Source organism: Mytilus californianus, unplaced genomic scaffold (genome assembly GCF_021869535.1).
Source record: "Mytilus californianus isolate M0D057914Y unplaced genomic scaffold, xbMytCali1.0.p SCAF_7, whole genome shotgun sequence".
Lineage (NCBI taxonomy): Eukaryota > Metazoa > Mollusca > Bivalvia > Mytilida > Mytilidae > Mytilus > Mytilus californianus.
In genome coordinates, this window is record NW_026262723.1 from 12,057,863 (window position 1) to 12,079,936 (window position 22,074).

General features: G+C 30.9%; 1 protein-coding gene across 4 annotated transcripts in view; it reads left to right on the forward strand.

The window, feature by feature from the left end:
* The window catches only part of LOC127708343 (uncharacterized), a 177,423-nt gene that overhangs the window by 45,586 nt on the left and 109,763 nt on the right, over window positions 1-22,074 (forward strand). For 2 of the 4 annotated variants that reach the window (XM_052213198.1, XM_052213197.1), the window contains exons 1-5: window positions 1,106-1,231; window positions 13,651-13,872; window positions 15,398-15,525; window positions 18,574-18,745; window positions 19,474-19,611. The exons of the other annotated variants lie outside the window; for them this stretch is intronic. In XM_052213198.1, the coding sequence (XP_052069158.1) occupies window positions 1,171-1,231; window positions 13,651-13,872; window positions 15,398-15,525; window positions 18,574-18,745; window positions 19,474-19,611 (721 nt within the window). In that variant the 5' untranslated portion in view covers window positions 1,106-1,170. Of the gene's footprint in view, window positions 1-1,105; window positions 1,232-13,650; window positions 13,873-15,397; window positions 15,526-18,573; window positions 18,746-19,473; window positions 19,612-22,074 lie in introns of those variants that run through there. 4 annotated transcript variants of the gene reach the window in all.

The window sequence follows — 22,074 nt, forward strand, 5'->3', positions numbered from 1 at the left end:
AAGTAATAGAATACCAGAAATGCTCCATTTGAGGACAAGTCATTTGAATTAGGTTTAATAAACAATCTTCCCTAAAACAAAACACTATACATATCCTATGAGATAATGGTATGCTTTAGATAGCATTGTGGCTAAAAAAGATGTGTTAATATGTTAATTAGTAGATAAAGGAAGATATGGTATGGGTGCCAATGAGACAACACTCCATCCAAATCACAATTTGTAAAAGTAAACCATTATAGGTCAAAGTACGGCCTTCAGCACGGAGCCTTGGCTCACATCGAACAGCAAGCTATAAAGGGTCCCATAAATGACTAGTGTAAAACCATTCTAACAGGAAAACCAACGGTCGAATCTATATAAAAAACGAGAAACGAGAAACACTTATGAACCACACCAATAAACGACAGACCATTAGTTTTTCTCGTTTGAATTGTTTTACATTTGCCATTTCTGGGTCTTTTATAGCTAACTATTCAGTATGGTCTTTGATCATTGTTGTAGGCCGTATGGGGAACTATAGTTGTTAGTTTCTATGTCATTTGGTCTTTGGTGGAGAGTTGTCTCATTGGCAATCATACCACATCTTCTATAATATGTTTAATTAGTTTTACTGTGCTTCAAAACTGGATAGCCTATTGCAGGATGGAATCAATCATCCTTTTGAAAAAACAAACACGCTGATTCAAACCCCAAAAAACCTAAAAACAATACGAAGATGAAGACCATTGCAAACCAAAACTTCCAAAATATAACCCTCCTCATTTTATATGTTTTTATTTTACATTTTTCCTGTTTTAGGAAGGAAAATATTGTTAAATAATGTAAATTTGGATAACAAAGATTCGCATTTAACCTTTTTTTTCAATTTATTTTTTAATATGAAGGTTGTTTTCATTAATTAGAGACAACAGTAGGTCACCGATGTTCAAAGCGTATACATTCATTCACAATATGCAAATCAACCGTAAATTGGGTTTTTTTATCTCCTTATTTGTCATTGTTCACTTAACAAAATTGAAAGTGCACAACAAATAAAATAACGATCTTTTTCCAATAAAAAGTCAATGCGAAACGGAATAAACATATCATTGTTTCCCTGCATTACAATAAATGAAAGAGGAAGTAATATTTTCATTAAATGAATGTTGCCGATAAAAAAATTGGAAAATGATCGCTGTTGTCTATTGTTTGATTATAATTTCCATTGTATTTAGATATACCAAAGGGGGTAAGTCAACAGTATTTAAGTTTTTCATATGTATTGCAAGTTAATCTCAATATGCTCAAGTTTTGTGTACACAATAATTGCAGGTAACAGATAGTACATGTTTGGTGTTAAATTGGGTTTCCGAAATTTACTAAGGGTCAAATAAGGGCAATTAAAAGTAAAGCTTCTGTGTTGAAAAAAATTTACACTTACTTTTAAGATACCTATCATTAAATAGATATTGAAATATTGATATAATTTATATGCATGTATATAATTGAAAATGTTATAGTGCAGATCAAATGAAATTTGACTGGACAGATTTTTACAAGGCAAACATTTTCTAAAATCTGTTTATCAGTTTTGAAAAAGACAATATCGCGGATCAGCTTCGATGGAACAACATTTCTTACCTTTTGGTCTATATTGATTTCAATCAAACTTGTAAATGATCAAATTAGTAATAGTTGCTGTCTTGTGGGCCTTTCTTGACATGTAATTACCGGTATGGGTGTGCTACCTGACTTTTGCGCTGTGAAATATTCAGGGTTATTTTTTTTCTCAATTTTTGAAATATAATTTAAGTTAAGGGATTTAAAATGCGTGAAAAAAGTGAGATGAAATAAACAAGATAAATATCAAATGGCACAAAAGAAGACTTGACGGTTTTCTTACTTGCTTCAACATTTTCTTGATAAACATCATATCGTATTTAAGGGGAGGGCGCATTACTCCAAAATATAATTTGCACACAGTTACATTTCGTGTGAGTTTGAATTAATAAAAGCACATTTGTTTTTTGTTTTTTTTTTTCTAGAGGGGGGGTTCAGAACAGTTTAATTTGATTTTGCGTTTTTTTAACTGTCCAAACGTTTAAAATATTTGTTCCTGTATAATATTAGGCGATAGTTGTTGAACTCGTATTAAGGATACATTTTCCAATCAAGGAAACACATATTTTGTTATGTATCTATTTGAAAAATTCCGACAAACTAGCGCCCATGTAACTTGTGTTTCCGAAATATCAAATGCGATCGAAACCACACCACTAATATAACACGTTTGATTGCACAAAACCATAAAGGAACTAAACGGAACATCCGCCATCGTAGTAACACTTTTTTTCCATAAGGAGTTTCAACCTAAGTTTGAAACCAATAACATAATTTTATGAGCTTGAAAATGTTCACTGAACTATATATCTTCTAAATCATACAACTATCGAAGCACTTGGAAATTTATCTCATCGATTTCCACAACGCAACGCAGGTAAACAAAATATTGGAAAACGATATTAGACAACAGAAAAACCGTGTAAAACTCATCAAAGATAACAGGCTTATAATTTTGTACTGTATATCGGACGCGCGCTTCGTCTTTATTAGACTTATCAGTGACGCACAAATCAATAGAGTTAAGCTACTAGTATTCAATAAAGGTCGGCATTTATTTTATCTTTTTTTACTGTTTTGAAATGACCAATTTAATCTGATTTTAAATACAACAATATTGCTGGCATTTATTTTCTGTTATGTACATTCTTGGAGCTTTTAAACAAATCAGTTGCGCTATTGTAATGGTAAAATCATTAATTGAAGAAAAGTTCAAAGAATTTCCAAATAATCAGTAACAATACAACAACTCTATTCTACATGTATTTTCTATTTTTCAATTATCTGATTTTCATATACGCCATTACTTAAGATATATTACAATTATTTGATTAGTTTTAATGGTCTTTGAACTAGCTATCAGCAACTGCGAGTAGTCTTATTTCTGTGCTTTGTGTATATTATTTTTATGTTAGTTTTTTTGTGCATTGTACCGATTTAAGACAATTTCAACTGTTTTTACAATTTGTTCTTATGTTGTGCTGTTGCATCACCGTCCCATGTTCAGTGTGAATAAAACTATCACATGAGACCAGAAGCTACCTTTTTAAAACAGGAAAAAGCAAATTATCTCCCTTATTATAGGTAAAAGTGTATATAAACCATATATTTTTCGAATCAGTATGAACAAACCTATGATTGGGAGCTATCAGTAACTTTGAGTAAACAGGAAGTATCCTCTTTTCGATTATTTAGAAATTTAATGTGGTAAGACCTTCAATTGATCTCCGAGCAATTTGTTTTTAATTCAATATATATTGCTTAACGAAAACAACAGTATCCTTCGAATATCAAGATTCGAGTTACAAGACTCGTGTGATATAACAATGAATGACAGATAACAAATTTGTGCTCAAACTTATGTTATTCAATGTTTATAAAGAATCAATCACTTTGTCATGAACAGCAAAGTCTTTGTAAAGACAAAACACACAGACAAATATACTGGTGAGGTTTTCAACTAACCATTTTCAATACTTGTGTTAACATCAATTGCATGTATTTAATCTTTCTGTTATGTAACATTGTCCTCGTGTCGGTATCATAATACAATACAATAAAAACCCGGTAAAATATCAACGGGAAGGAAATCCATCACACTAGCTCTTCATTCTATGGATTAAACATTCATTCTTCCTTGATTGATGTTTTATAATCTAAGTTATGAATATTTTCATAAAAACATAGTTAATATTTTCTCTGAATTAATATTTAGGTTCTAATAACTGGAAAACTTGTTTCATCTTATTTGAGTCTCCGAATTTAAGCAAATCCATGAAGAAATATCAGGACCCTGTTTTTTTTTTTTTTTTTTTTTTTTTTTTTGCATTACGTTTCTTTTAATTTATTTATTTGCTCTGGGTTAGTTATTCTCTTCCCAATTTCTCAAACATACATGTCAGGCGCAAATGTAGTTTACTCGGTTCCATGGATTTGTGCAATTCATATAGCGAAACTGGTAAGAGAATAAATGTTCTTTGCTAAAATGAGGAAACAACAACATGTTTGTTTTAATTTACAAAATGAAGTCTAGAATAGTTTTAGTTATGCTGTATAACACTTATATTGACGTCGTCATTTATTCTGTACATTTATAATGTGTCATTTTTTTTTAAATTTACATAATCATAATAAGTATACTAGTAATCATAATAAGTCAAAATTATTCATTTTTAGAATTATTTTTGTAATATTCTCTTTAAAGAGAGATGGTATTTAGAAACATCAAGTCTGCTTGTCTACGTAACTGTTAAAGACATTGGATGGTTACCATAGGACTCATATAATGCTTGTAACCATAGTAAACAAAAACTTATCAAAAATACAATGTGTAATATTTAGTACGCCAGACTTGCGTTTAGTCTACATAGGGATCATCAATGGCACTTGAATCAATACAATAAGAGGGCCAAATCAATTAAAAACTGCAATTATCACTTAAACCTTATACTTCAAACAATTGAGCTAAATCTGACCACGGCTTTCGTTGCTTTCAGCTGAAAACTTAATTTTCAGAAAATGATCGTTTCAATGATATTTCATATCTGCATCAAAGTGTTGATGATATATGAGAAATGGTTTGGCATCCATTTTGCACTGTTTGATATACTGTGTTAAATAATGATTGATATCAAAAGCCACTTTATCAACAATAATAAGTCATTTATATGTATGCATCCGAGACCAAATAAACAGCAATATCGGTATATATTTTGATGACAGAGCTATTATTTTCTTGTTATGTATGTTATTTTTTAATACAAACAATAAGAAAATTTTAAGATCCTTTCAAATTTATATTAGTTCACTGATAAATGATTGGGTTGAAATAACTTGGACTATTCATTTCCCGAAAGTCAGTTGCGAGGTTAATATGACATTATAAATATGTTGAAATGATTCACCAACTCATCAGAGATACCAGGATTACAATTTTCTACGCCAGACGCGCGTTTCGTCTACAAAAGACTGATAAGTGACGCTCGAATCCATAAATTTAAAAAGGCCAAGTAAAGTAATTGAAGAGCATTGGAGAACCAAAGTTCCGAAGGGGTTTGTCAAATACAGCTTAGGTAATCTATTCCTGGGTTAGAAAATTTATGTGACCTTAATTGGCCATTTTACAGTTAGCTGTTGGTAAACATAGTTATGAAGCAAAGTCTCACCCAAAACTTTATTATACCAAGGAAACTAAACATCTTCACATTGTAGCATTGTATGTGTTTGGAGATATGCCTTGAGTCACATCTAAATATAAATTAATCGATCTCAAAATGAGACTAGTTTGTCAGTTTTTGGTATTTTGAGTGAAGAACTAAAAGTTGAAGCCCTAAACCATAACAGACTTATATTTTGTGTTCATCGGAAGGATATTAGTTCATAGGTTAACGAAACATATTGATTTTTGAATTTAAGGGCCTAAAAAGTATCCTTATCATACCTTTTCCTCTCGATAGGTTTTGACCACATTAGATATGACTGAAGGGCTAACCTATATAAGAAATTTTGCTGCAGTGAAGCATTCACTTAGATCTAAACAAAAGTGACAGACAGTTAAAATGACTTTTTTGCAATTTGGCATGGAAGGTTAGAATTTGAGCAATAAGCATACATGTAGCAATGTTTCATTACATCAATACTGATATCTGACAGTCTTTAGTTGAATATTACTTGATAAAAACATTTTGTTATAATTTCTCAAGAGCAACATTTTGAAAATTTCCAATACTTTTTAACAGTTGACATTTAGATACAGTCTATGATTAAAGTTTTCCAGTCATCAATAACTTTATGAAATCTTTATGAAATGTGATGCAAGTCGGACTGAAGCTTTTGTGTGATCAAATTACATTATCCAGAGTAAACTAAAGAATTTCATTTGTTTTCATTTCTTAGCATATCAGTGTTTAAGTTTCTTACATATCAAGATAAAATGTCAAACCGTCATTGAATTTGTGAAACTTTGACAGATGGTTAAGATTAAGAGATAATGTTTGAATCAAAATTTTTATTTTTTTCAGTATTTTACTGATATATGGACTTGTTTTCAGTAAATATTTATATCCAGAATGGGATTAAATTTGTAAACTTTCATGAATTGTTATAAAATATGAACACAAGCTAATATTCGAGATCAAGAAATAGCATCTAAAACAAATATTGGATTGTTTTTTTTTTAATTCTGTAGTTTATTGAATTATGAACTCACTTTTTAAGTCAACATCACACCTTCACACTGGCAGTAGCAATCGCAGGTGAGACAACGGGTTCCGCGGAACCAATTTCATTTTTTTCTAATATTTAATAACATTCGCAGTACCAATTTAACTGCACAGGATGCGTATTTCAACAATAAATGTCTCTTAAGTGATGCTAGAGGCCTAAATAATTGAAAATCCAATTCCTAATAAAACTAATATTAAATCATTTGAGTTTTTAACCTTTACGCGAGTTTTCGTATTCTGAATGTCACAAATTTTTCCCTCGATGATGCAAATAATCAAACGATTTCTTGCATGTCAATGGCAACGCGACGGGTGCCACCAGTTAAACAGAAAGCAATTATTGAGTACACGCTTGGGTAGATTAGAATAATTAGAATGAATATAGCGGTTTTTATGGAATCTCCTATGATTATATGTTATTGCAAATACTTTGGAAAAGTGTATATCACATGACTCTTGACTACACATTTTGTATAGCACAACAGTATTTTTAGAATCCAAAATTTTCTTAAAATCAAATTATCCAATGTCATTCAGTACAACAAATGTTTACAAATAAAATGGCAATCAAAGAATTGCGTTGCCCTTTGGTAAAGCATATTGACTAAAGAGCATATAACTAATAGTAACTTCTTTGACTGGTCATTGTTTGTATGGGCATATTCTAGCTGACATATGCATTGTGAAATTAAATTGCAGTGGTATTTTTCTTAATTTTGGAAATATGCTATACTTGAGAGATTTCTACTGTGGCAAAAAGTTATATCATAAAAAAAATAAGATAAATAGTGGTCTCAGGACATATCTTAACATATGAAATAAAATATGAGCCATAGAATGGTCCGCTTAAAAGAGACGCAAAATAAGCATTGCAGCCTTTTATGTTGCTGGGTTATCTTCATTATTGTTATTAAGTAGGCGGATTGTGAAGCAAATTTAGGCAACGGTCATTTACCGATAGTCAAATCTGATACATCAGCTACAAAATACAATCAAGTTAACAAACAAAACCTGAGGGAATCGCATGAACTTTAATAGTAGCGAGATCCGGTGTGTAAACAGGTGAAGGTCTCCTGCTATGCATGCATCATCCGCCATGCGAACTCACGCCTTCTAAATAAAGGCAACAGTGGTATACCGGTGTACACTGAAGTGCTACAAAAACAAACGCCAACATACATAGAAACTAACTATTTGATCTGCCATATTTCTGACTTGGTACAGGACATTTTGAAGAAATAAATGTTGGGTTGAACCTGGTTTAAAAGCTAACCAAACCTCCCGCTTTATGACAATGTTAAAAAATATCGCTAAAATGACAATACCACGTGACAGAAATGTCACAATTAGAAATAGGACACAATCGAATTTTGCAAGTGTTTTGAGACACAGTTACATCTTCCCGGCAATTCAACTGGTGATGGTGACTGTACAAGTTATATAGTGTCGATTTCAGTCACTTTTCCACATAACTTTGTTTGAGCAGTTTTTATACGCTCGTCAAAATTTTGACAGAACGTATTTTGGTATACAAATGTCTGGCGTCCGTCTGTCTGTCTGTCCGTCCACATGTTGCACCGTAACTTGAGAACGACTTATCCAAATTTCATGAAACTTAACATAGTTGTTTCTTATGATGGTCAAACGATCTGTATACTTTTTGGTGAAAATAAGATTAAAACCTTTTGAGTTACGGGACTTTGGATCTAAAACAGGGGGGTGTTTTTTCACATGTCGCGCCGTATCTCAAACACAATTTATGATTATTGCTTAAAACTTTACACACTTTTTAATTATATTAATCTAAAGATCTGTATACGTTTTGGTGATGATTTAAAATTTTATTTTAGAGATATTGATTTTTTTATAAAAAAAAAGGGGCTTTTCACATGTCGCGCCGTATCTCAGAAACGATTTATGATTATTGCATAAAACCTCACACACAAGACGACGGGCGTATCATGCGCTCATTGCGCAGCTGTTAATTGTGTATGGAGCACATCTCTGTGCAAACACAAAATAAAATTTTAAATTTTAACAAAAGAATTGGCTTGTCTTTTTCGTATAACATGTATAATGCAAAAGAAGAAAAAATATGATATGTTTTTTTATCATTTCATTTATTTATAGCATTTAGAAGTTTGCATAAAACCTTTTGAATTTTTCAGAATATTTGAAAATAGTTTTCCCGCATGACATGAGGTTATTTTTGTATACCTCGTATTAAAGATCAATTTTGGTTTTAAGTGATCCTTGTGATGGTAAATCCAGAAAAGCGCTGCAAACGCATAACATCTTCACAGTGTTATTTTCAAATAAAAATTTAAAAAAAAAACAATGAAAAACAGAAATAAATCCGACAATTTCACTCCTCTGACGCAATACAGCCGTGGATGTAGTCGACTTTGTCGATTACTTTACATCGAAATTGAGAGGTTATAAGTTTATTTATAGGTTCTTGCGTTTTCTACTTCATTTACATGAAAGAGTCCATGGTCAATGTAATTAAAACAATCATAATCTAAGGATTCAAAGAATATTCATCTCGTGACCAAAGAACTCTGATAATTGAGATTAAAGTATTAGAGGTTAAACAACAATGACAGTTGAATTCAAATGTATCGATCTATACAGAAAACAGGTGTGAAAGCAGCCTATCTAGTAAAAAATAATTCTTTATAGGGTTATTATCTTATTAGGTTTGTGTTTTGACAGGGGACAATTGACTGAATACAATGAAAATATTCCTGCTTCCAGCTCCTTGCTGAAAGAAAAAACAATGATAATCCAGCAAACTCTCCTTGATTTTGATTGCTTACTCTTATGGCATTCTATATTTATAAAGAAACAATCATAATCTGCCAGGAACAGCAAATTAAAAAAGAATATTGGCAAGTTTCCAAATATGTTTTTTCATACATTTAATAATATTCACATCTTTGTTTCCCTTTCCGTTTTTTGTATGTTGATTTCTATACAGTTATATTATTATTAGGTCGGTATTGAATTGCACTCATGAAAAACTCGTCAAAATAAAAACAGGAAGGAAACAAAGAACACAAGCCCTCCACTTTATGAATTAAACATTATTTTTTATTGTGTTATAAATCATGTATGTCTTAGTTCTACACATTTATGAATATGTAAAATTTTCTCTATATCAGAATAAAGTTCACATTACTGAATAGTTCACTTTCCCCAATAAGAGTCGCAGATTGAAAGGAAACATTAATAAAAATAGCAAGTAAAACGACACCAGGCTTAAAGATAAGGTCGTAAGACACGCTTTCGTCTACATCAGATTCATTAGAAGAGCTCGATTTAAACCAGTTGGAAGGCGAAAACATATATTTATCCTTCTTCGCTTTGGAGATCTTATCCTATTCCGAGTTTCAAGAAGTCACATATCAGGTGCAGACGTGCACGCACTGCTTCCTGTTTGCTAAATGTCGTGAAAGTCTTCTTGCGAAACCTTGAAGGATGATGACTGTCCCAGCGCAAAGTAAGAAAACAATCCACCTGTCGTAGTTTACATAATGAACGCATACAGATTTTTTATTCATTTTGTTTTGCTGTTATTGTGTTGTTTGTTTATTGACGTGTGAGGTTAATTTACTCTAGGCTTAATGACGGTTGAACGAACAGATAGGTGTAGACAACGCCGTGGGCCATTCATTCTGGATTTTTGTCGATTTTTTATAGTAAAGTGACACTTGAAGAGCTGATTAAAACAAAAAATACCAAACGTAAAGGTTAACATTGATCAAGAATCAGACATTTGCAAGATAAGGGGCTTTCATTAAGGTGTAATACCACCAAATCATAGTACTTCACATCCGGTTGCATACGAAAAAGGGTCGAAAAAAATATTCCCTGGAATTTGACAGATGTAGGAAATTAATCCTACATTTCATTGCAGTAAACATATATCTTGGTTGTTTCAAGCACCATTCTTTTTTTTTATTTGGTGTTTCTATAAAACATTTTGGAAACTTGAGGTTACATAGTTACTAAAGCTTGTAAACAGGAAAAAAAGGGGTTGACATTTGATTGGTTAACTTCCAGTGATGGTTATTATCTTATATGCAATGAAATGTGAAACTTTGTCTGCAGTACTGGACAGGATAAAACTTTACTCATGCTAAGTATTTCTTTATTTGAATCAAAGATAAATTCTGCACATTTATTGAAAGCTGCAAATTTTACAAAGAATAAAAGGGGAAAACCAATGGTGGTATTACACCTTAATTCATTTCATTTCCATTCTATGACAGCAAATGTTAATATAAAAAATATTCTCGTCTACACTATTGGCTGGTTATACTCTCTAAGACTCAAAGTCCACAAGCAGCCACTAGACGTTAAACAGCAATCTACAATCATCAAGCACGGATATTGACACTATGTTAGTACTATCAATAACGATACCACTTTTACAGCATCTATATATATTTATTTCTCATATTACGGGGACGTACGTTTGTTTTGGGGTTTTAAATTCAATATACAATGCAATTACATTACATATTTGTTTCATAAGAATCCATTATTTTGACTGGCTGACAACAATCCGAATCCATACCAATATCATATTCTATTTCCATATAAAATACAATAGCTATGATTGCACGTGCTATCCGTGAAAATGTTAAGACAATCGATTGAAAAACAAACGAAAAGCTTGATATAACTCATTCTTTGTACCATAATAATGTAATAATCAGAATTGAATGCTTCTTTTATAATTTTAAAGAGTTGTAAAAGCGTTCATCGTGCGCACATTTTTTTTTAAATATGAAGCGCTTCTTATCAATTACAATCGACAAGCTAAACGGAGAAGATTGTAAATAAAGTAACAATTCACGTTCGAGTAAAACCAGAATAACTTGTTAAAAGTCACAAATATTATTCTACATCTCTAAATAAATGTTTTTATCTGTTCTAACTATGGATAAAACCAATTATTTTATTGAATATTTTTATTTTCCTTACTTTTGACTAAATAAAGTTGAGTTTCAAAACACACATCAAATATACCAGGCGTATAATATTGTATGCCAGACATGCCTTTTGTCTACATAATACTTATCAGCGATGCCAAAATCAAAACACTTTAAAGACAAAATAAACATGAAGTTCAAGAGCATTGACAACCACATATCCCGAAAAGAAGTGCTTAATACATCTAGGCATTTTTTGCATGCGGATAAAAAAAAATGAAGAGTTTCGAACAATTTGTTAAAATGTTAAAAACAAAAATACCGAACTCCAAGGAAAATTCAAAACGGAAAGTCCTTTATCAAAAGGCAAATCAAAACATCAAACACATCAAACAAATGGGAAACAAGTGTCATATCTTTGAATTGATACAGGTATTTCCTTTTGCAGAAAATTTGAACATTTGAATTCTTGTCAGGTTTGATATACGATATGGAATAACAAATACTAAACTTTTTTAAGCTTATCTTGTTTTTTAATTGTGTTTGTCACTCTTATATCAAATTCAAGTTTTTATTCAAAATTCCTGGTAAATTGTAAAGTATATAATATTCCTGTTCATATAAATCTAAAATTATTCGAAAATCTAAATGTTTTCTCTAAGAGGCATACTTTTTTTTATTTTCGGGGTTTTAAATGCTTTTTTAACTTCATTATTTATTTGGCCTTCAATGTCCGTTTAATCGTTACTGAGGAGTCTGATGTAGACGAAACACGCGTCTGTTGTGACTAAAAAAACATCCCAGTAGCACTGGCAAATGAAAGTTGGCTAAATAGGCGAGTGACATTGTTCAAAAAAACGCTTAGTTAAAGACTTTAATTCACCCACCTAACATACGGCTACATTATATTTCATTCAAAAGCTTCTAATCTGTATTTTCTGTTTTGCTCGGTCGTCAATAATTCGTACAATGCATTTTTTGTTAAATCAAGGCCGAAGGTCAGGAAAGTACATTCCTATTTTTTGCAAGAATTAAAAACAATGCTCATTGCTGATTTTTGTTTATTTTTTTTTTTCTAAAAATCATATGAACATAATAAAACAAAATACAATAAATCCATATCAAATGCACAGTGAAATGTTAATTGCACAATGTTTACAAAAAATTGCAGTTCTTGAAAAATCCTTCAAAAATGAAAAAAATGCACAAACATGTGTGTACTTGCAAATTTGCTATCTGTCATTATATCATACGAGTCTTGTAACTTGTATCTTTGTAATGTGGAATGATGTCGTAACAATTTTGTTCTGTCGAAATAACAGTGTTTTATAGGTAATGCTAACTATCAAAATCCATTTTAGAAAAAAACAACAAAGTATTCATGCATCCGAGACCGAATTAATCAGTGTTAATGTTATTTTATTGTTATGAATCACAGTTTGACTATAAATTTAAAATAGAGACATCATTATCTCTTTACAGAAATGGTGAAATAATTAGTATCTTTTAATCTTGTGTTAGTTCTACTGATAAATAAATAGGATGAACAATCTTCGACTATTTGAAAAAAAAGATCGCTCACCTGTTATTTTTATTATATCTTTGAACATATAACAAATATACTTCATTTTGCCAAAGCATGAAAAAAATCACTTTTCCATATTTTTTTACTCCCATACTTTGAACATTTCAAAATTATAAGGATCTTCAACATCAGGAATAGATTATCTTAGCTGTATTTGGGAAAACTCTTTCGGAATTTTTGGTCCTCAATGTTCTTCAACTGTGTACTTTATTTGGCTTTTTAATCTTTTTTGATACGAGCGTCACTGATGAGTCATTCGTAGACGAAAAGCGCGTCTGACGTATTACATTTTAATCCTGGTATCTATGATGAGTTCATATACCACCCAAAAAACGGAAAATTATTATTTTATCACACAACCTACGTTGACCTTCTGAAAACTGAATAGTACATATCATTTCTTAACCCCTTGATTTTGTAACAACGTGTTATAAAAGTATATAAACAGTTCATTATTTATTATTTAACATATGATATTATTATAAAAATTTAAAACATAATCAAAACGTTGATATTTACATTGATTTCGCCGTTTAAAAGACGTTAAGACGTTATAATATAACCATATCACGTCGCGCGTAGACACGATTTCAAATTGAAATTCGATGTTGAGAAGAGAATATCATGTTCAGACAGGAAGACGATTTGTCCAATTCCACTTTTGACAGTCTCAACCAATCAAATGTTCTTTAGTAACCTATCGATATGAACAAACAGTTAAATAACACACTTAATATAGCTGTTATATTACAAGACAGGTATTCACATCATATTTATCTTACACCTAATGATTTTTCAGATCAACTGAATCTTGCAGTGAACGACCATACCACGACATGGAAAGATGCTTTTGGTTTCTGCAAGGATCAAACGTACTGGCATCAGATATTTAATGACTGTCAACCTGAAACCTGCACTGCCTATGCTGTTGTAGATAAAATTATTAATAAGTTAAACCTAGGGAGGCAACAGTATTGGATCAATGGATATATACTGAGATCACCTGTCATCGTCAACAAAGGTAAAACTGCATGTTGCTTGTTGTGTTGTATCAATGAATTCGAAAATTATAAAAGTATTGAGCAGTTACACTATTGATTCCTCTTATTTTCCTTGTCATGTATTGATCTCAATTCATCATTGTTAAGATAGAACTACATCTTTATCTGAATGCATAAAGCAATTTCCAGTTCAGTATTTACGTGAAAAGTTTTACAAAATAAACTGTCCGTATATCATGTATATGAAACATCGATTAACATGCTGAATAAAACTAATTTCAGCTTTAAAAAAAACATATATAATATTATTTCCGTACATACCATAAGTCTTTCATATAAGCTCGTCCAAAAAACCAAATATATTAAATGTGTGTTAGCTTGAAAAACAAAATTGCCTAAATATATCGGACATAGAAAACTATGCAAGGGAACCATTTCCTGTGGAGGTTATTTTCTGAACGGGATTTTTTCAAACAGCCTGTATAATTACATATTCCCTATCGAAGCACTGGCCTGTCGACGTATGCTACTCTCAAGGACTGATAGTTCACTCACAGGGGAACGCCCTGTTATCAAAACAAATCATATGATGTCCATGCGGGCCACACGATTTTCTCTTATAACCTTCATTAGGTTCCAAAATTGGTATTTATCAGGAGTTTGTTATGGCAACATTTTAAAATTTTTGTAAGCAAAACAAAAACGTGATTAACTGTAACTACACCAGCCAAGTGGATTGAGGGTAACTTTATTAGAGTGAACTAGAACCTTACTTTTACATAATTCTTTCAACTTGGATTTGGCAACTTCAAATCATTTTAATATAAAAACACTGAAAACTAATTGGAATGGTCAAATTTGCATTTGAGAGTTGCAACATTACTTGCGTAATTCTAAATACTAAATATTAACAAACCAGATTTTATACTTGTTGCCGAATTGTAACGGGGAGGATTGATAATCCACTTAAGGATGTTTGTTCATTTATTATTGGCACCTTCTTTCTTTCAAACGCTATGAGAAAATAATAAGTTTATAACATTTTCAAAAATAGTTTTTTTTAAGTATATGTTATAAAGCTATGACAGGAAAAGTGAGGATAAGAGGGCAAAACTTTCAAAGGCACTACTGAGTTAAACCAGAAGATTCCGAATATCGGACAAAAAGCCAAAATAAAGATCAGCAAACATCCTTATACAAATGATCTTATTTCAGTGCGACCAAAACGTGAATCTGGTTAAACATCGTCAGGTACTATTATAAAGTTTGAAAAAATATACGGGCATAAAAACTAATTAACACAAATACAAAAATGATATTAAACCTATCAGACACTTAGAACAAAACAATGTTAGTCTTTCTAAACAATTAACACTACATAAACGGTATAAATTGGTTTGTATATTTATGATTGATTTTGGGAACGATGTACTTTAACTTATTTTCAAAACGGACATGAGTTTTCTGGTGATATAAAAATGTGTCATTAATCAATAGAAAATTTATTCATAATGCATTGTGTTAACATTATCGTTTTTATTCTAGGATGTTACAGTTTAAAGGTTGAACAAAAAGAATATTTTTACAGTAGAAACTTCTCATTTCTAGAAAATTCAGTTTACGAATGCTCTAGGTCTTGTGTGAATCACAATACAGAGTATATTTTTCTGAAGGTATGTTTTGTTCAGTTTATTTAAACTAGCAGATTGGCAACTTTACCAAATTTCATGATATCAAGCTACATGCACCTTCAAGATATCAATGATTATGATAAAGCACAAATTAAGTTCTGAACATCTCAACTATATATATTTAAATACACTCAGTTATATTTTTATAAGAAATCACTTAGATGTTCATGTTTTATTGCATCATATTTGTTCTATCAACACAGACATTAATCAAAAAATATACCAACACCTTCCCTGTGTCTGTGAATTTTTAATTACATTTTTAGTATTTTGAGGCATATTTTTACTTTCGTTATTTATACAATCTTAATAAGATATGCTTTTTCAACCTTTGTGACGTATAAGGGAAATATCTTAAAATGAGAATAAAAATCATTAAAGAAAAAACATTTGTCATCTGATTTAAGAGTTCCACAGTGTATTTAGGGGTGATCAAATATATCATTTAGAAATAATGGCAATAATAGTAAAATAAATCAATATGAAAATAAGAAGATGTAGTATGACTTCAAATAAGACAACTATCCACAAGAGACCAAAAGAAATCGAAAACTAATGTAATGGAATATGTAGACAGCTCTCTCACAAGCAAAAAACCCTTACTGTTAAATATCAGGTATAGGGACACATTCTACTGCATCCACAAAGCACGAGTAACAAACCCTGCAGTAAATATAACAATAAGAAGATGTAGTATGGTTGCAAATGAGACAACTCTCCACAAGAGACCAAACGAAATAGGAAGTCTTTCAAAATTTTGCTCATTTGTCTTTGATGAGTGAATATGATGATTTAATCTTGACACTTTACATGTTAAAGGGATGAAATGTCATTTGTGATATATCTGTGTAGACATTAAAATGTCAAATTGACAAAATCTACCTAAATGGCCATTTGTACATATATTTTGGATTAAACAGTTTTAAATAAACGTACACTTATACTTCCCTTACTTACATTCTTTTTAACAGGTCAGGGAAATAAATATTAAAAAGGAAAAACATTTCATCCAATTTCATCCAAAATGTATGCATCCATATCGAAAGACTGATACCGGATGCAAGAATTCAATTCAAACGTTTATATTACATTCAGATTCATGCATAGATCTATTCATTGTATTATTATTTTTAAAAACTTATTTATACGGTTTATTTTTATTATAAGGTGAAATTGTTGCGTATGGTTTTTTGAGGGATAAATATTCATTTTTCCTGTTTACAGCATTACATATTGTATACAACTAGTAATGGAAGAAAAACGACTTATACATGTATGATTTTAGTTTTTTCTTTCTGTTTTGGAAAAACCAATAAATTACTTTTCAGTGATATCCTTTAAAACCTTCAATAAAAGTGTAAGTGAAAGAATATTTGAAACATTTCGCGCAACCGAAGTGCTTTTCAGAATCAACCTTCATCAAGAACGCTCAACCAATCAATATTAAAAGCCATTGCTTCATAAATACATGAATACATGCGGAGCTATAATACTTAAAGTAAAATCAAAAGAATAACAAAATATTTTCGACTTATGAGTTTGAATGTCCCTCTGGTATCTTTTGCCTCTCTTAAGAAAGTATGTTATAAATCATGTAAGGAACTACACTGACTACTGAGCTACTGATACCCTCGGGAAGTTACTGTTCATCATCATTACTACTGACCTAGTGCTAGAAAACAAATATAACCGTCTATAATTTCTGTACGTTAGAAGCGCTTTTCTGGATTCATCTATATCATGAACGTTTAAACTTAAATATTTGATATAAGAACCTGAAAAAAGCTAAGTGACCAAAAGGTTAAAAACCAATAGCCAAATTCGTCTAAGGTCAACTTTGCCTTAGGGATTAGGAATGTTAGTTTCTTTTATTTTAATTTATTTATTTAGAATGTTAACAAACCTGAAATCACATCAAAACTAGGGATCCTAATTCTACACCTACATCATTCACGAACGATGAGATTTTTATACATAGCGAATCCATTCTTCTCTTCCTTTGTATAATAATAAAAAATGAATATTCAAATCTTCCCTCTTTGTACTGGATAACTAAACTTCACAAAATTTTTTATCATAATTCTTTCATCAGTACACTACTGAGACAAGAAATTCTTTGTTGAGGTATATTCAGTGATAAAATGAGAGGCACAATTTACTAAAGTATTCAAACTCATAAGTCGAAAACAAACTGACAATGGTCAAGGCACGTAACAAAAAAAGATCAAAAGACAAACAACATTATACATAACAAGTATGGAAAACTATAGACTTAGCAACATGAGCCCATCCAAAACCGGGTGTGATCTCAGGTGCTCTTAAAGTCGATTCTTTAAAAATTCGAGGATCGATTGCAAAAATTTCAATTACAATTTTTACAATTTTGCAATTATGTCAAACCTTTTGAATTTTCTACGCTTTACAGTACTATTTCAAAAGTTTAGTTGAAAGATCAAATACATCGTCTCATTTTACAGAATGTTTCCTACAAAAACAATACAGATTTTATGTTTAAGGTCATGAAAAATCTTACTTTGTAAAACACCACACTGATTCCACAACAAATACATTGCGGATAATATCATCAAAATGAAAGATGTTTTATTTATCGAAAACATTTTTGTCAAGTTTAGTGGATTGATATTTCTATAGACCGTAGTTATTTCAATGAGTACTAGTTCTGCACCACTTCTGGCCAACTTGTTTTTTACTCATGTGATTCAATATTCAAACAAAATCTTTGTAAAGACAAGAAAAAAAAAACACTTATCGAAATTCTTAAATTTCACTTTGATAAATTTGATAATGTCAAATTTTGATATTTGAACATCAGATTCGGATAAATTTCTTAATTTTAAAGAAAGTATGTTATCAATCGCATGTCATATCGATGCACTAACTACCGATTTATTGATACCCTCGAGGACTAATTGTCCACCGACAGTGGTATCGAATGTTAGATACATAACAAGACAAAAAAGCATATGTTTTTTTTTATTAAATGTTCTCTAGATTTTATGACGTTTTTAGGGCAAGGAATGTCTGTGTATTCCTAGGTCGAAATTCATGAGTGCGCTGAGTATTTATACAGAGGAAAATAATGACGCTTGCTCTAGCAGTTGTCGGGGACACAAAGAAGATAAATGTGGTGGTGTTTCATCAGTATACGAAGAAGTATACAGTGCCTATGAAATAGTAAACAGTATGTTTGAACCAGATGCTATATGTGAAAGCATTTGTTGTACAAACTTAATAAGAGTTTCAGGAATAAATGATAACACATGTTTGTTTACATTAATCATCCGGAATATATTTAGTGTATGAAATATTTTGACTAGAAACACTATTCAATCAATTTAAATACATCTTTACTTTAGTGTTAATTACAAAAAAAAAACTATCAATAACATCATCATCATTGTTATTATCAGCAGTTAGTATCTTTATTATAATTATTATAATCATTAAGAGAAGTGGTAGTAGTCGTAGTAGAGGTAATAGCAGCAGTATTAGTATACGTATTTTTATTGTTAATAACTGTTTACTTTACCGAAGTGTTTTTAAATTTTATTAACTGTGCAAACCGGTAAAAGGAGTATTTACATAATGCATTGCTATTTTCGTCTATCTTAAAGATGTAAATCAAGTAGGAACCCATGTCAAACTCCAATGTAAATCAAAAAAATGGGAAGTGCATAAAAACTGATAAAATCAAACGTTATCAATCAACGGAACGAGAAAAAAAGTTAAGAAAAGGTATTTTCCGAAGAAAATGGTAGTTTAAACCTGGTTTTAAAGCTAGCTAAAGCTCACACAAAAAGTGAACCTTTAGGTAAACGTGTTTAGTGCTTCAGGAATGCTTTGTTAAAACATTATCGAGTTTAAACATTTGTGTGATTATTAAATTGTGTTCATGTTTTAAATTTTTAGAAAAAAGTCCTCCTGGAATGAAACCCGGAAATACTTGTGCAGCAGTTTATTCGGATCCTACAAACGAAAATTGTCGATTCAATTACACCAGATGCAGTTCCAGTTTGCCGTATATATGTGAAGGCTATAACAAGACAAGTATGATACAAACTTTATATTATATTTCACTTTGTTTGCTATCTTAACTTAGTGAAACATTTGATTCGGTAATATCTATGCATTTATGCATGCACTGCAGACATTTTGTCAATAACATGCCAAAATAATTTTTTTGTTTTAAATATCTACTTTTTTAAATAATATTGCACTTACAATTACATTCATTTTGCAATGTATTTAATTATAGCATAATCATATTGTTAATGTAAAGTCTCTCAATTTTTCCGTGGAAAGACCTTTTGATTTTGTTCTGATTAAATTTGTTTTTGCCTAATTTTGTCTTGCGTGGTATTGTTATTTAAAAGATGTCGCTTAGATATTTAACAGTTTATACGCTTTGAAAACTGACCCTACGTAACGGAATATTTTTCTTTACAAGAGTTTTCTCCCCGAACACTGTTTTTCTTATGTGTTCTTCTCCCTTGAAACCTTAAACGATAACGTCAAAATGAATTTCCCTAAATGCTCCTAATAGTACACGATGGTCTTGAAGTATAGATTCTAGGTACTGATATTGTTTATCATCTTAATTGTTTTGTTCACGCATCGTTGTAAATATAACGGAATTTGATAAGACTGTCGTACAAGTGAGAGGTTTAGCGCTATAAAACCAGATTCAATCCACCATTTTCTACATTTGAAAATGCCTGTACCAAGTCAGGAATATGACAGTTGTTGTCCATTCGTTTGATGTGTTTTGTCATTTGATGTTGCCATGTGATTAGGGACTTTCCGATTGAATTTTCCTCGGAGTTCAGTATTTTTGTGATTTTACTTTTTACGTGTTATAGTGTTCTTTAATTTGTCTTTGTAAATTATTACTTTTTCTTTTTAGTCTTTTTTTGATAATATCCATTTGACGTGGCTCGGTACTTATACATACCGTCATTGTAATATGGTAAATTTTTGTATTCTTGTCTTTCGGTTTTACTTGTGTGCTTTGTCTATATGCCTTTTCGGTTTTCTTTGTTGACATATTTGTTTGTTTTTATAGTGATTTAGATTATAACACAATGTTGACTGCTGTACCCCTATTTTTGACATTTTTACCTATTATGTCTGTTTGTTTTGTTAACACATTGTTGTAAATATAATGGAATTTTATGCGACTGTCATACAAGTGAGAGGTTTAGCTAGCTATAAAACCAGGTTTAATCCACCATTTTCTACATCAGAAAATGTCTGTACCAAGTCAGGAATATGACAATTGTTATCCATTCGTTTAAAGTGTTTGAACTTTTGATTTAGCCATTTGATTTGGGATTTACCGGTTTGAATTCTCCTCGGAGTTCCGTATTTTGTTATTTTACTTTCTAATATCATTAGGATGTCTATTAATTTTGACCTAAGCGGTACGGAGGCCCCATATGAGATTACTCCCCTTATATTTTTTAAACTAGCTGTATGATAGTTTACTAGTAACTCATTAACCATATATAGTCTGGACAGAGGGTCTTTTGATTAGAGGTCTTTCTTGTATGACCTTGAAATTGAGGTAAATAACAAAGTTTAATTTGACGTTTTAAGTTTTGACCTTTGTTGTAACTTTTGATTGCTACATGATAGAGTGATAAGGTCTTTTCCATTGTGTTGCAAACAAATGACCTTGTAAAAGGTCAACTAGAATTAACCTTTTGTACTATGAAGTAGCAATTTTTAGCTTTATTTTTATGTAAACGTTATGAGAAGGTTGACATAAATCCGGAGGTGAAAGTTTTTACACCGGAAGTACTTTTTTTATCTCTATTTTTGTAAGCAAAGGAACTAAGAAACCATATATTTTTGGAATCAATATAAAGTGTTCCGTCTTTTGGCACGGGATGTGACATTTTGTTAACTGGAAGGGGCTGATTATCTCATCAATTTCAAGTAAAAGTACAGAGACACCATATATTTCCATAATCAGTGCAAGAAAAACTATCTTATGAGACCGTAACTAACATTTTCTATACCGGGAATAGCAAATTTTCTTCCTTATGTCTGGTAATAGTATAGTGAAACCATATATATTTTTTTTTAAATCAGTGTAACGTGAGCTACCGTATCTCTCCTTTCGGGACTTTCTGTTATCCGGAAGTGACAGTTGATCTCCCTCATTTCACAGAAAAATCCCTAGCAACCATGTATTTTATCAAATCAGTATAAAATATCCCTTCATACGACATCTGAAGCAAAAAATTTCCAACCAAAAGTAGATAATCATCTCCCTTTTTTCCAGTGGAAGTACAAATAAACCGTTTTTTTTTGGAATTGATGATAAGCTACCTGTTTTTTCTTACCTTAAGTGTTTATCTTTTATTTTTTTTTATCTTTCTTATCATAAACGCTTAGTCTTATCTCATGTGGAAAGACCGTCTGCTTTTTAAGTATATTTTCATTACTTCTCTCTTACAAACTATATCATAAACTATTAAAAATGCAAAACTCACTAGGCTAAGTATA